At 41.7% G+C, this 15,171-nt stretch overlaps 1 protein-coding gene across 2 annotated transcripts in view; it reads left to right on the forward strand.

Moving 5' to 3' along the window:
* KCNN2 (potassium calcium-activated channel subfamily N member 2) overlaps positions 1 to 15,171 on the forward strand; it is a 271,324-nt gene that overhangs the window by 42,908 nt on the left and 213,245 nt on the right. For both annotated transcript variants that reach the window (XM_073552184.1, XM_073552253.1), the window contains exon 3: positions 2,751 to 3,169. In XM_073552184.1, the coding sequence (XP_073408285.1) occupies positions 2,751 to 3,169 (419 nt within the window). The remainder of the gene's footprint in view (positions 1 to 2,750; positions 3,170 to 15,171) is intronic.

Here is a 15,171-nt window from a genome sequence, read left to right on the forward strand (position 1 = left end):
GACTTATTTAGGAACACCCATAGATGTATGTGGAGGGAGCTGCACTTGTGTAGGGACTCCTATCTTTCAGACATTTATTGCATACGCTGTCTCTAAGATGCGACAGCCTCTTTTAAAATGCATTTTGCACAATTATTAGTTTCCATTGATATACAGTGCCTTGCGAAAGTATTCCGCTCCCTGGAACATTTCCACCTTTTCCCACATATCATGCTTCAAACATAAAGATTACAAACACATTACATAATACACAATACATTTTTGATGAAGAATCAACAAGTGGAACACAATTGTGAAGTTTAAAGAAATTTATTGGTTATTTTAATTTTTTGTGGGAATTCAAAAACTGAAAAGTGGGGTGTGCAATATTATTCGGCCCCTTTACTTTCAGTGCAGCAAACTCACTCCAGAATTTCATTATGGATCTCTGAATGATCCAATGTTGTCCTAAATGACTAATGATGATAAATATAATCCACCTGTGTGTAATCAAGTCTCAGTATAAATGCACCTCCTCTGTGATAGTCTCAGGGTTCTGTTTGAAGCACAGAGAGCATCATGAAGACCAAGGAACACAACAGGCAGCTCCGTGATACTGTTGTGAAGAAGTTTAAAGCCGTATTTGGATACAAAATGATTTCCAAAGCTTTAAACATCCCAAGGAGCACTGTGCAAGTGATCATATTGAAATGGAAGGTGTATCATACCACTGCAAATCTACCAAGACCCAGCGTCCCTCTAAACTTTCATCTCAAACAAGGAGAAGACTGATTAGAGATGCAGCCCAGAGGCCCATGATCACTCTGGATGAACTGCAGAGATCTACAGCTGAGGTGGGACAGTCTGTCCATAGGACAACAATCAGTAGTCCACAGCACAAATCTGGCCTTTATGGAAGAGTGGCAAGAACAAAGCCATTTCTCAAAGATATCCATAAAAAGTGTCGTTTAAAGTTTGCAACAAGCCACCTGGGAGTCACACCAAACATGTGGAAGAAGGTGCTCTGGTCAGATGAAACCTAAATCAAACTTTTTGGCAACAATGGCAAATGATATGTTTGGGGTAAAGGCAACCCAGCTCATCACCCTGAACACACCATCCCCACTGTCAAACATGGTGGTGGCAGCATCATGGTTTGGGCCTGTTGGAGTCTGTAAAAGACCTTAGACTGGGACAGAGATTTGTCTTCCAACAAGACAATGATCCCAAACACAAAGCAAATGGCCAACCAAAATCGAACTTTTTGGCAACAATGCCAAACTATGTGGTGTAAAGGCAACACAGCTCATCACCCTGAACACACCATCCCCACTTTCAAACATGGTGGTGGCAGCATCATGGTTTGGGCCTGCTTTTCTTCAGCAGGGACAGGGAAGATGGTTAAAATTGATGGAAAGATGGATTGAGCCAAACACAGGACCATTCTTGAAGAAAACCTGTTGGGAGTCTGCAAAAGACCTGAGACTGGGACGGAGATTTATCTTCCAACAAGACAATGATCCCAAACATAAAGCAAAATCTACAATGGAATGGTTCACAAATAAACATATCCAGGTGTTAGAATGGCCAAGTCAAAGTCCAGACCTGAATCCAATCGAGAATCTGTGGAAAGAGCTGAAAACGACTGTTCACAAACGATCTCCATCAAACCTCACTGAGCTCGAGCTGTTTGCCAAGGAAGAATGGGCAAGAATTTCAGTCTCTCAATGTACAAAACTGACAGACATACTGTACTCCAAGCGACTTGCAGCAAAATGTGGCGCAACAAAGTATTACGTTAAAGGGCTGAATAATAATGCACGCCCCACTTTTCAGTTTTTGATTTTCCACAAAAATTTAAAAAAACAAATTTCGTTCAAATTCACAATTGTGTCCCACTTGTTGTTGATTCTTCACCTAAAATTTACATTTGGTATCTTTATATTTGAAGCATGATATGTGGGAAAAGGTTGAAAACTTCCAGGGAGCCGAATACTTTCGCAAGGCACTGTAAATATAAACCCATTAGATACCTAAGGCCAGGTTCACACATCATATTTTTTGTTTTGTTACACATGAAAAGTTTTTGTTTTTTTTTTTCAGTGTGCTAGACCCATTTTTTAATCCTTTTGTCAGTTTTTACTGTCCTTGTTGCATCCTTTTTTTTCTTGTAAGAAGAAACAATTGCTCAGTTTCTTCAACTCATTAAACAGTAAAATACACATTTTTATGAGGCCATTGACTTGGTAATTTTGCATTGATCTCAGTAAGATATGCATGTTTTTTTTTTTTTTTTTTTCTTCTGGGGGCCAGGGGACAAACGGTCCACACAGAAAAAAGAACACCAGAAAATGTGCATTCATTGTAATGGATCCATGATCTATCTGCAAAAATAATAGTAAACATAATAGTACACATACCTAAAAAACTGATTGGTGAAAGAGTCCTGATTGGCATATACTTATATCATTGTTCGTTTTACACGGCTTTCTAAATGTATCCTAAAAAATTGCATGGAAATGCTCATAGCGGTCAATTAGATTTTGTTAATGTCTGTTATAAAAACAACCAACATGATGGATTTTGTGCAGACACTAGCACTGGATTCCGTAAATTACACATTACATATTATAAGCTTTTTTATAAATATTGTCTATTATAATAATAATCTCATTTATGTTTGCGATAATCCGTTACTATTTTATTAGTCTATAAATTAGTGACTTGTTAAGAATAGTAACTGAAACTGCCCAACCATTTTCTACTTACAGTTATTCATGGTGGATAATGGAGCGGATGACTGGAGAATAGCCATGACCTACGAGCGGATCTTCTTTATCTGCCTGGAAATACTAGTGTGTGCAATTCATCCTATACCAGGAAATTACACGTTCACGTGGACAGCACGACTTGCCTTCTCCTATACCCCCTCCACAGCGACCGCTGATGTGGATATTATTTTATCTATACCAATGTTCTTAAGACTTTATCTCATTGCCAGAGTTATGCTTTTGCATAGCAAACTTTTTACTGATGCCTCTTCTCGAAGCATTGGAGCACTAAACAAAATAAACTTCAACACACGTTTTGTAATGAAGACCTTAATGACAATATGTCCTGGAACAGTACTGTTGGTTTTTAGCATTTCCTTATGGATAATTGCTGCATGGACCGTCCGAGCTTGTGAAAGGTAAGGCCTCGTTTTTCCTGAATTTCTGTTAGTGAATGAATATATTGTATCAATTTAAGAACACTTTTCAATTTCAAACTCAGGGGTTAATTAAGAGCAATGTCTTTGTTTCAGTGTAATACTACTACCGTATCTGTAATTTACTGTAATACAGCTCCTGTGCAGACCTCCAACTACAGACTAAATACAAGCTATGTTTGCAATGTGATCCTACAGAGTAAAATACAGTTCCCCTGCAGATTTCTGACTACAGATTACATACATACCGTGTTTTTACTGTTGTCCTTTATTCATGTGTTTTGTTCTTCCCTCTTTACTCTTCTATTATCTTAAACAGAGTGAGAATCAAGTATTACTCCAAGATCAGACTATACAGTCTTTGTAGTTCAGAGCTGTTGATATATGTCCATTAGAATAGGCGCTGTATAGGCCAAACCATGGGTTATTTTTTATCAAGTCTAATTGCAAAGTAGTCGTATTTATGTAACTCTGGATGCAACGTAGCAAAATTGGCTGTAAGTCATTAATAGGGTTTTTTAAGGGCTGGAAAATAAAGTGTTTGCACCACATTTATTCAAAGACTGCTCCATTTGTAATGCCGACGAGTTTCTATGTACTTTCAGGTGGTAGATGGAAGCTTGAAATTTATTTAAAAAGATTTTAGTGAAAGTAGAAGAGGAAAACAGTTAAGTGGTCAACCCAATAAATTAGTCAGCATTTTGCGGGCACATGCAGCAATGGGTGCAGTCGGACTGGGGTACTAAGGGCCCACCAGTAACAAACTCCAGGGCCCCACTTTTCAACTACATCCAATGTGATATTATTCTCAGTTACAATTTTTTATAACAATGAACCGGATAGTTTCTTAAATGAATAAGATTTCGCCTTTGTACATAGAGATTCAAGTATATTGTGGCAAATATTGCTTATATAAGAGGGTGGTGGCCCACTCTTACACAGGGGCCCACCGGAGGATTCTCTTGTTGGCCAGTCCAAGCCTGGGTGCAGTACATAATGATGATGCCCTGGCTCCTGGTCTTGTGTGTTGTCACTCTAAAGGTACTGTCACACTAAGCGATATCGCTAGCAATATCGCTATAACTTGTGACGTTATAGCAATACTAGATTATGGCCCGATGCTATCGCATTGGGAGGATGCGATAGCATCACACCTCTTGCCATGTTAACCCTCAACACACACACTCCTCTCACCTTTCACCATCTCCACTCACTCTTTCACTCCACATACGACCCCTTCTCCCACTCCGTCTCTCATACTCACGCCGTCATCGCCGCTGCTCCACGATCCCCGACATCTTCTTCCGCCGGCGCCATCCTGGATCCAGACGTTGTCCACGCCGGCGACATGTTCTTGCGGCGACGCCATCTTGAGTATCGTGAAATCTCGCGATACTCAAGATGGCGTCGCCGGAAGAACATGTCGCCGGCGTGGACTACGTCGTGATCCAAAATGGCGTCGGCGAAATCTCGCGAGTTTTCGCCAACGCCATTTTGGATCCCGACGTCGTGCTCACCGGCGACATGTTCTTGCGGTGACGCCATCTTGACTATCGCGGGATTTCGCCGATCCAAAATGGCGTCGCCGCAAGAACATGTCGCCGGCGTGGATGCCGTCGGGATCCAAAATGGCGTCGACGAAATCTCGCGAGATTTCGCCGACGCCATTTTGGATCCCGACGTCCTCCACGTCGGCGACATGTTCTTGCGGCGACGCCATCTTGACTATCGCGGGATTTCGCCGATCCAAAATGGCGTCGCCGCAAGAACATGTCGCCGGCGTGGAGGACGTCTGGATCCAGGATGGCGCCGGCGGAAGAAGATGTTGGGGATCGTGGATCAGCGGCGATGATGGAGTGAGTATGAGAGAAGGAGTGAGAGAAAGGGTCGTATGTGGAGTGAAAGAGTGAGTGGACGTGAGTGGAGATGGTGAAAGGTGAGAGGAGTGTGTGTGTTGAGGGTTAACATGGAAAGAGGTGTGCGGTGACGTCACTGGTTACAACTGGACGGAAGTTGTTACAACCGGAAGCTGCTTAGGGCATTTATTATTATAGATTGTAGCGATATCGCTGTGTCTGATACTTACCTACGACCGCTCCCCCACTGGTTATCGCTGATCGCGCGAGAACGTTCAGGACCGCTTTTCGTCGTCAGCTTCCTGCGGCACTTCCTGTGGAGAGACGAGCGACTAGCGTGGAGCCGGGCGGGAGGACACAGGAACGGCTAGTGTGACAGGTAAGTAGCGACCACCGTCCCCAGCGATGTCGCTGGTGAGATCTGCCTGTGTGGCAGCTCACTAGCGACCACTTAGCGATGCACCAGCGATCCTGACCGCGTCATATCGCTGGTCGGGATCGCTGGTACATCGCTAAGTGTGACAGTACCCTTAGCCTGCCTTTCATGGATGTAATTATTGCTGAGACAAATGTACACTCTCTTTGGGCTTCTAGTTTCCCTCTCTTTAAATTAAGCTTAGGGAGTGGAGTGTGTGGGGACAGTGGTATTGTTTTGTTCAGCAGGTTCACCCATAAATCCTTTATAAAAATGTACGTTCAAAGCAAGGGTGCATTTTGGGTTATACTTAGAACATTTTTTGCATGGAAATTTTAAAACTGCAACATATTCATTACTTAGTGGAAGTACCACCAATTTGCTGACAATCTGCACGTGCAACACAGTTTTCTACATTTTCACCATGGTTTTGGTGACATACAACAGAAAGTTTTGGGACATTTAGACTCACCCGGATTCTCTCTTAGTCTTCTCTAAGTCTTTTATTTTCAACATTCACCCTAATTTAGAACACTCCTTAGAGGAGGTGCATTTTGGGGGCTATCATAAGTGAAAGCCACATTCAGATGATCTCTTGTGCTAAGAGCAGGATTCATTCCTTCTGTATAAAGCAGTGACTGTAATCTGCTGCACCAGATTTTATCAGGTGCTGTCCTTGGCAATGGTAAGGGCCCTGTCACACATAGCGACACACCAGCGATCCCGACAACGATATGACCTTGTCAGGATCGCTGGTGTCGCTACATGATCGCTGGTGAGCTGTCAAACAGGCAGCTTCACCAGCGATCAGCACCAGCGACAAGGGGGTAACACTCGCTGTGTATGTTAGAAACCAGCGCGCTGGTGCAGGGAGCTGGTAACCAATGTAAACATCGGGTTTCTAAGCGGCGCTTAGAAACCCAATGTTTACCTAGGTTACCAGCTCCCTGCACCAGCGCGCTGGTTTCTAACATACACATCGGGTTTCTAAGCGCTGCGCGGCGCTTAGAAACCCGATGTTTACCTTGGTTACCAGCTCCAGCTCGTTGATCGCTGGTCTCCCGCCTGCCACACGCAGCGTGCTGGCCAGCGGGAGACCAACGATCAAAAAATTGTCCTGGCCATTCCAGCACGATCAGCGATACCCGGCAGGGGGGCCGGTCGCTGATAAGTGTCACACAGCGATCTCGCTGGTGAGATCGCTGTTGCGTCACAAAACTTGCTGTGTGTGATGGGGGCTTAAGAGTATATTTAACTGTTGAACCAAGCTTTTTGTGTGTTTTGTGAAATCCAATTTCTAGTAAATATTCTATTTACCTATTTTTTTTTCTTATCGCTTAAGAAAAATTAGTTCATAGGATTCTGCTGTTACCATAGTAACCAATAAATGTAGCAATAGTCAAAACAAATGATTAGGGAGAAAACTGTTTTGTAAGATTAAAAGATCAATATGAGTAACATATGGCAAACTTTCAAGTTGTTGTAATTAAAACATAATACTGTAATTTATCTTTTCTGGCACAAGCGCCTGGTCTGGCTCCCTTCTCCTATGGCTGCATCTACTTGCAGTCACCCACGCTTTTTTTTTTTTTTTTTTTATTAGGTAAACCTGCAAACTTTTCTAACATAGTCACTTTAGGCCTGTTAAGGCCAGCTCTGTTTGAAAGAATCTGTAACCAGGTTTTTTCTACCTAATCTGAGATCAGCATAATGTAGAGGGAAAGACCCTGATTCTAGAGTTGTGTCTCTTCCTGACCTGGTCTACTTAGTGTAGCTTTTATAAAATAACTTTTTTTAGAACTATTGGACTATTTGGTCCACCATGCCCCTACCACTGATTGACAGCTCTTTGCCTATGTACAGTGTGCCCAGAAAGCTGCCAATGTGTCCTGTGGGTGGGGTTATACAGAGCTCAGCATTCTTGAGAACTGCTAGATCTGCAGAAGTTACAACACATTTTAATAAAACCTGAAGGCACACGCAAAATAAGTGACACATCACTGGAATCAGGGGGTCTGCTGCTACATCATGCTGCTTTCAGATGGGATATTAAAAGGCGAGAAATTCTCTGTAACGGCTATGGAATAACACTTGCAATTTCCCATGCTGGATAATGAAGTCATCAATAAATTGCTTATTGTTCAAACAATATTTTTATGCTAAACATATATTTTTATATATTTATATTTTTTGGTTTAAAAAAACTCCAAAGTTTGTCAGAAAAAAAAATTAAGTTTCTGGGGTTGGGCGAGGGCTTATTTTTTGCGTGCCAAGCTGATGTTTTTATTTCTACCATTTTTGGATAGATACAATATTTTGATCGCCCGTTATTACCTTTTAATGCAATGTTGCAGCAACCAGAAAAGAGTAATCCTGGCGCTTTGATAATTTTTTTTTATCATTACACCGTTTACAGATCGGATTAATTCTTCTTATATATTGATAGATAAGGCGATTCTAAAATGGTCATCTGCCATGAACGCCGGCCACAGCTATCTGGCAGTGAGAACCACAGGGGTGTCCTGCAGACCCCGGTTTGTCATGCCAACCCATCGGTGACCCACAGTCATGTGACATGGGTGCCAATGGGCAGAGCTAATTACGCACTTCTGGCACGATCGTGTTAAATGCCACTGTCGGAAGCATTTAACATGTTAACAGCCACAGGTGGATCGCGATTCCACCTGCGGCTGTTAGAAGCACGTCAGCTGATGATTATATTACAAAGTATATTATTTTTGCCTTTACAATTTGTGAAAAGGTTGTTGCAATGGAGTTTCCTTTTAAGCTGTTTACACCACTTTTGATATAAAGTCTAAAATTTTGATTGTCTGTTTTATGCTAAACATTTTTTTTTTCAAACAATCAATGAGGCTTAGTGATGGCAGGGTTAACCACACATTTACCTTGACTTACATAAAAAAATTCCAGAAGTTGTAGTAAAACCTATTCCAGCCCATATCTATTATAGGTTTTAGTTTGCAATACACTAACAGCTGGAGATGCTCTAAGTTTATAAAAAGATGTTCCCCTCTTAATACATTTTCCACTCTTACACCTTCAGCATCTGCTGTTTAAGGCTGGCAAATAAAATGCCAGTTTTGATTAATCCATTAATCCCCCCCGCAATGTATAGTTTCTTACGTTCATAAATCTACCTAAAAACAAAGCATGATCTCAGAAATGGAAAAAAAAATATGAAAAACATACTGTATCAATGAGATAACAAAAATCCACATTGTCTCTAAACATCAGAGTTAGACATCCAGGACTGTAAAGTGAATTTGCACTCACATAATTAACGCAGCCGCGGAGGAGGAAACTATAACTATGGAGATCTCTGTGGGCTTTAATGTTCAGGCATTTTACATTATGTTATTAAAATTCTTTTCCTGAATACCTTTGAGAGGATGTCAGCAAAGTTATATTTTGATGAACCATCATATAAGTTACTTACCATCTGCAATTAGGGCATCGTAAGTTCAGTTATTAGATTTTAAAGGGAATTTGTCAGCAGGATTTCATCCCCACCCCTTCCCCGACAAACTATGTATATGTACAGTAGCTCTTACAAATACAAGTCCAGCAATGCCTTTACATCACCTCTTCCTGCCTAACAGCCTCTATGCTGTGTGACTTCAGGCAAACAATGGAGGGGGATAGAGCTGGAGTGACATAGCCTTCAGGTCTACAAATAGCTCTCCAGCTTCATTTTGCATATCAATCCAAACACTGATTTCTCAGTGATGGAGGAACAGACTGACCATGTAAAGGTATTATTGCTGGACTTAGAAAGAACTACATGCGCATATAAATAGTCTGAGGTGAGAAATTCTGTTGACAGATTCCCTTTAATTTCACAGAAAAATGTTAATTATCAACCAAAAAGCTTGTTGTTGAAAGTGAGACATTTTGCTATTTCTCAAAATAAATAAAGCAAAAAAAAGAAGGACAAGGATGTTAAATGGTCGCTGTATTTCATAAAATGTAACGTCTTACTGACATATAACGTAATGGTACATCACATGTCTGCTCCCTGACTTTGATGCAGGCTCAGGAACTTTGCTGGCAGATGATGGTTGTATTATTCAGCCATCATCTGACTCTAACAGGCTGTTAACTTGTCGCTGTCAATCTTCTGAGGAGATCATGCACTATTCTCTGAACGCACTGACGTTTGAAACACGTTAGTGTTTTTATTGCACACAATGTTTTAATCTTACCCCAAAAATATGGATTTTAACTACTTAAGTTCATACATCTGAAGCTGGATCAGTTTGCAACATTTCTCCATTGTTAAAAGTATAAGCATACAAGTTCTTCTCTTGACCTACTATACTAATCATCCACTCTCAAAAACTGCTGAAAGTCGAGTCAGGTTACTTACGGCTGATAAAAATGGAGAGAATAAAATGGGATAGTGTGGACAGTAAAGAAGGAGGTGCTGCTGGAGTGAGACAGTGGCAAAGCCTAAACCAAATATTTTTTAATAAACTGTTATCCATCCGGTTTTGCGGTAGCGTACCTGGGGGGCAGCGGTAGTGGAGCGGGGTCTCAGGTGGCAGGGTCACTGCTGGCTTAGGCATGAGATGCTGTGGGCTTCAGACTGGTAGGATGGGGAGTTCAGTGGTGCCGCGGCTCCACCAACATTTTGTGACAGCTTGGGGGCCCTGCACCTTCCATACTTTCTAATGCAGTGAAAATGGCCCCTGGAGGTGGCACATACGCAATTAAGATCTCGGGAGATGTCAGTGGAGAAGTCAGTGCAGCCCCCGCACTGCCAAACACCTCGCCGTACCAGCTTGGGACCCTCAGCCATCGCCTTACTCCTGCTGCCGCAAGAAGCTTCCGGCAGCAGCAACAACCCTGGGACACAACTCCTCAGCAGCCGGTAAGCTACAACACAGCTACAATTTGGATTATAAGATGCACCCCCATTTTCCCCAAAAATTTTGGGGAGAAAAGGTTGTCTTATAATCTAAAAAATAAGGTATGCGTTTTAGACTAATTTATGCCAACTTGAACAGTTTGAAAAGTGTTGTATCCAAGAGCGGATGTATACAGTTTGGGTGCAAAATATTGTTGTACAGGCCATGAGGTGACATATGGAAAAAAAGTTACCATGCCCAGGAAGTTGTGCCTAATTTATCATGCTATGTGCACAATTTTCATCATCTCAAAAACTGAAGTTTTCTATGACAGTATTAATACATTTTTATAATTTTGATTAAACGTTCATACAACCTAGACATGCACAAATATACCCCCCATATTAGCATATCAGTCCGGCTTGAAATCGTGTTTGTCATTGTGTCCTTAGAGCAATCTTGTGAGTCTGGGTAGCCTTCAGCCAGTAGTCCAGTAGATGTGTAATTTATAACATTCAACAATAGACAATGAAAACAGTTCCTTCCATGTAGACTAGATATGGGCAGTTTGGACCTCACCAACCACAGCAGCAATCTTGCATGTGAATAAGGCCCTGCATGGCTAAAAAAAAAAACCTGATCATATTGCTTCACCTCACTGGCTTTTATTTTAAGAGTCAATGTTCCTTGTGACTCATTATAGGCAGACACCTGCCAGGAACATTACCCACCGCCAGCTCTATATGAATGACAGTTTCAGCTTGAATCTCAGCTGGACTCATGGGAAGTTCCCCTGTAATACTTAGCAACAGGAAAAAGCAAATTGTTCCACTCAACTGGAGGCCACAAAGAAAATTATTTAAGAACAGACAGGTTTCTGAACCGTCAGCAAAAGTTCAACCATCGCTAATTGCTTCATGGCTTCCTACATGGAATGAGGCACTCCAAGAAGTAAATTTCTGCACATTATACACTGGGTATAAAATAATAGCAATACAGTATAACAAATATGTTGTGTATTGCCAGCCAGGTTATGTCCATCAAGCTGGTAAGAACCTGGCAGTGTCCATCTCACAATTACTTATAATACTGCGTATTTATCAGTCTTCCTACCATATTCCCTGGCTGGTAATACACAACATATTACATTCAAGAGAATTGGGACAATTATACTAATGACACTCGGCTCAAACGCTGATCATTTTACTGTTATCTTATTCTCTTGCGTGACAAAACATATCACAGGTGCCGAGAAGATAGAGAACTTAAAAAGGTTTTTCCACTAACAAAGTTTATTTTAATGAATAAATCTTGGAATGAAAATAAGTTCTTTAATTCTATGCAATAAAAATGTTCCTGTGCTGAGATAATCTTATAAATGTGCCCCTGCTGTGTGCTGTGTAATGGCCGTGTCTGACCGTGCAGGAACATGGGCTGATCATACATCTCCTTGGCGGGCAGGAGGCAGACAGGACAATATGGGATCACAGCTTTTTGTGAGGTAAAACATTTCACTGCCTGCTTTTAACCCCTTCCTGACATCAGATGTACTATCCCGTCCATGGGACCCAGGCCCCTATGCTCATGGACGGGATAGTACGTCTCAGCGATAAGCGGCGCCCACGTGGTGAGCGCCGCTGATCGCGGCCGGGTGTCAGCTAATTATCACAGCTGACACCCGGCACAGTGTATCAGGGGCGGTCACGGACCGTCCCCGACACGTTAACCCCTTGCACACCGCGATCAAACATGACCGCGGTGTTCCGGGGTTAAAGGGAAGCATCGGCAGGGAGGGGGCTCCCTCCGTGCTTCCCTGAGCCCCCCACGGCAGCACAATGTGCAGCGCTGCTGCGGGGGGCTCCTTCCCTGCAGGCCCCCGAATCCAAGATGGCGACGGGGGCCTTCGGGGGCCTGCAGGGAGCCGGCTTCCTCAGTGCCTGCAAAGCGCAGGCATGAGGAAGTCTGCAGAACTGCCTGTGACAGATTGCTGATCTGTCACAGTGATCTGTGATGTGACAGATCAGCGATCTGTCACAGGACAGTGATGTCCCACCTGGGACTATGTAATAAAGTTAAAAAAAAAAAAAAAGTGTTAAAATTTAAAAAAAATCGCCAAATAAATTAGAAAAAAAAATTCCCCCAATAAATCCTTTTTTTGGAAATAAAAAAAACAAAACAATAAAAGTACACACATTAGGTATCGATGCGTCCGTAACGACCCGCCCTATAAAACTGTCCAATTAGTTAACCCCTTTAGCGAACCCCTTAAAAAATAAAAATAAACAAAGCAAAAAATAATGATTTATTATCATACCGCCGAACAAAAAGTGCAATAACGCGCGATCAAAAAGACGCATATAAATATTCATGGTACCGCTGAAAACGTCATCTTGTCCCGCAAAAAACGAGCCACCACACAGCATCATCAGCGAAAAAATAAAGTTATAGCTCGCAGAATAAAGCAATGCAAAAATAATTATTTTTTATCTAAAATAGTTTTCATTGCATAAAACCGACAAAACATAAAAAAACAACCTAAATGAGGTATCGCTGTAACCGTACTGACCCGAAGAATAAAACCGCTTTATCAATTTTGTAAACGTACCCCCCCAAAAGAAATTCATGAAACGCTGGTTTTTGTTCATTCTGCGTCCCAAAAATCGGAATAAAAAGCGATCAAAAAATGTCACGTGCCCGAAAATGGTACCAATAAAAACGTCAACTCATCCCACAAAAAATAAGACCTCACATGACTCAGTGGGTCAAAATACTGAAAAATTATAGCTCTCAATATTTGGTGATGCAAAAACTATTTTTACAATAAAAAGCGTCTTTTAGCGTGTGACAGCTGCCAAATATAAAAACCGCCATAAATAGTAAATCAAACCCCCCCGTTATCACCCCCTTTAGTAAGGAAAAAATAATAAAATTAAAAGAAAATGTATTTATTTCCATTTTCCCATTAGGGTTAGGGCTGAGATTAGGGTTAGGGGTGTGTTGGGGTTAGGGTTGGAGTTAGAATTGGGGGTTTCCACTGTTTGGGCACATCAGGTGCTCTCCAAATGCAACATGGCGTCTGATCTCATTTCCAGCCAATTCTGAGTTGAAAAAGTCAAATGGTGCTCCTTCCCTTCCAAGCTCTGCCATGCGCCAAACAGTGTTTTACCCCCACATATAGGATATCAGCATACTCAGGACAAATTGCAAAACCACTTTTGGGGTCCAATTTCTCCTGTTACCGTTAGGAAAATAAAAAATTGGGGGCAAAAATATCATTTTTGTGGAAAAAAATGTTTTTTTTATTTTCACGCCCGGGCGTTATAAACTTCTGTGATGCACTTGGGGGTTCAAAGTGCTCACCACACATCTAGATAAGTTCCGTGGGGGGTCTAGTTTCCAAAATGGGGTCATTTGTGGGGAGTTTCAATAGTTTAGGTACATCAGAGGCTCTTCAAACGCACGACACCCGCAGACCATTCCATCAAAGTCTGCATTCCAAAACATCACTACTTCCCTTCCGAGCCCCGACGTGTGCCCATACAGTAGTTTTCTCCCACATATGGGGTATCAGCGTACTCAGGACAAATTGGACAACAACTTTTGGGGTCTAATTTCTCCTGGTACCCTTGGGAAAATAAAAAAATTGGTGACTAAAAGATCATGTTTGTGGAAAAATACGAATTTTTTATTTTCTTGCCCGGGCATTATAAACTTCTGTGAAGCACTGGAGGGGTCAAAGTGCTCACCACACATCTAGATAAGTTCCTTGGGGGGTCTAGTTTCCAAAATGGGGTCATTTGTGGGGGGCTTCCACTGTTTTGGTACATCGGGGGTTTTCCAATCGCGACATGGTGTCCGATCTGAATTCCAGCCAAAAACGTCAAATGGCGCTGCTTCCCTTCTGAGCTCTGCCATGCGCCCAAATAGTGGTTTACCCCCACATGTGGGGTATCAGCGTATTCAGGACAAATTGCACAATAACTTTTAGGGTCCTGTTACCCTTGGGAAAATAAAAATTGGGGGTGAAAAGATCATTTTTGTGGAAAAAATATGATTTTTTAATTGTACCGCTGTACGTTATAAACTTCAGTGAAGCCCTTGTGGGTTCAAAGTTCTCATCACATATCTAGATAAGTTCCTTGGGGGGTCTAGTTTCCAAAATGGGGTCACTTGTGGGGGGTTTCCACTGTTTAGGTACATCAGGGGCTCTCCAAACGTGACATGGCGTCCGATCTGAATTCCAGCCAATTTTACATTGAAAAAGTCAAACGGCGCTCCTTCCCTTCTGAGCTCTGCCATGCGCCGAAACAGTGGTTCCCCCCACATATTAGGAATCAGCGTACTCAGGACAAATTACACAATAACTTTTGCAGTCCAATTTCTCCTGTTACCCTTGGTAAAATAAAAAAAATTGAACCTGAAGTATTTTTTTTTGTGAAAAAAAGTTAGATGTTCATTTTTTTTTTTAAATATTCAAAAAATTCCTGTAACGCACCTAAAGGGTTAATAAACTTCTTGAATGTGGTTTTGAGCACCTTAAGGGGTGCAGTTTGAAGAATGGTGTCACTTTTGGATATTATCTATCATATAGACCCCTCAAAGAGGCTTCAAATGTGATGTGGTCCGTAAAAATAAAATGGTGTTGCAAAAATGAGAAATCGCTGGTCAACTTTTAACCCTTATAACTTCCTAACAAAAAAAATTGGTTCCAAAATTGTGCTGATGTAAAGTAAACATGTGGGAAATGTTACTTATCAAGTTTTTTGTGTGCCGTATCTCTGTGATTTAAGAGCATAAAAATTCAAAGTTGGAAAATTGCGAAATTTTCTAAATTTTCGCCAAATT

The sequence above is a fragment of the Dendrobates tinctorius genome, unplaced genomic scaffold, assembly GCF_039654945.1.
Source record: "Dendrobates tinctorius isolate UK_male_01 unplaced genomic scaffold, ASM3965494v1 ptg000003l, whole genome shotgun sequence".
NCBI lineage: Eukaryota > Metazoa > Chordata > Amphibia > Anura > Dendrobatidae > Dendrobates > Dendrobates tinctorius.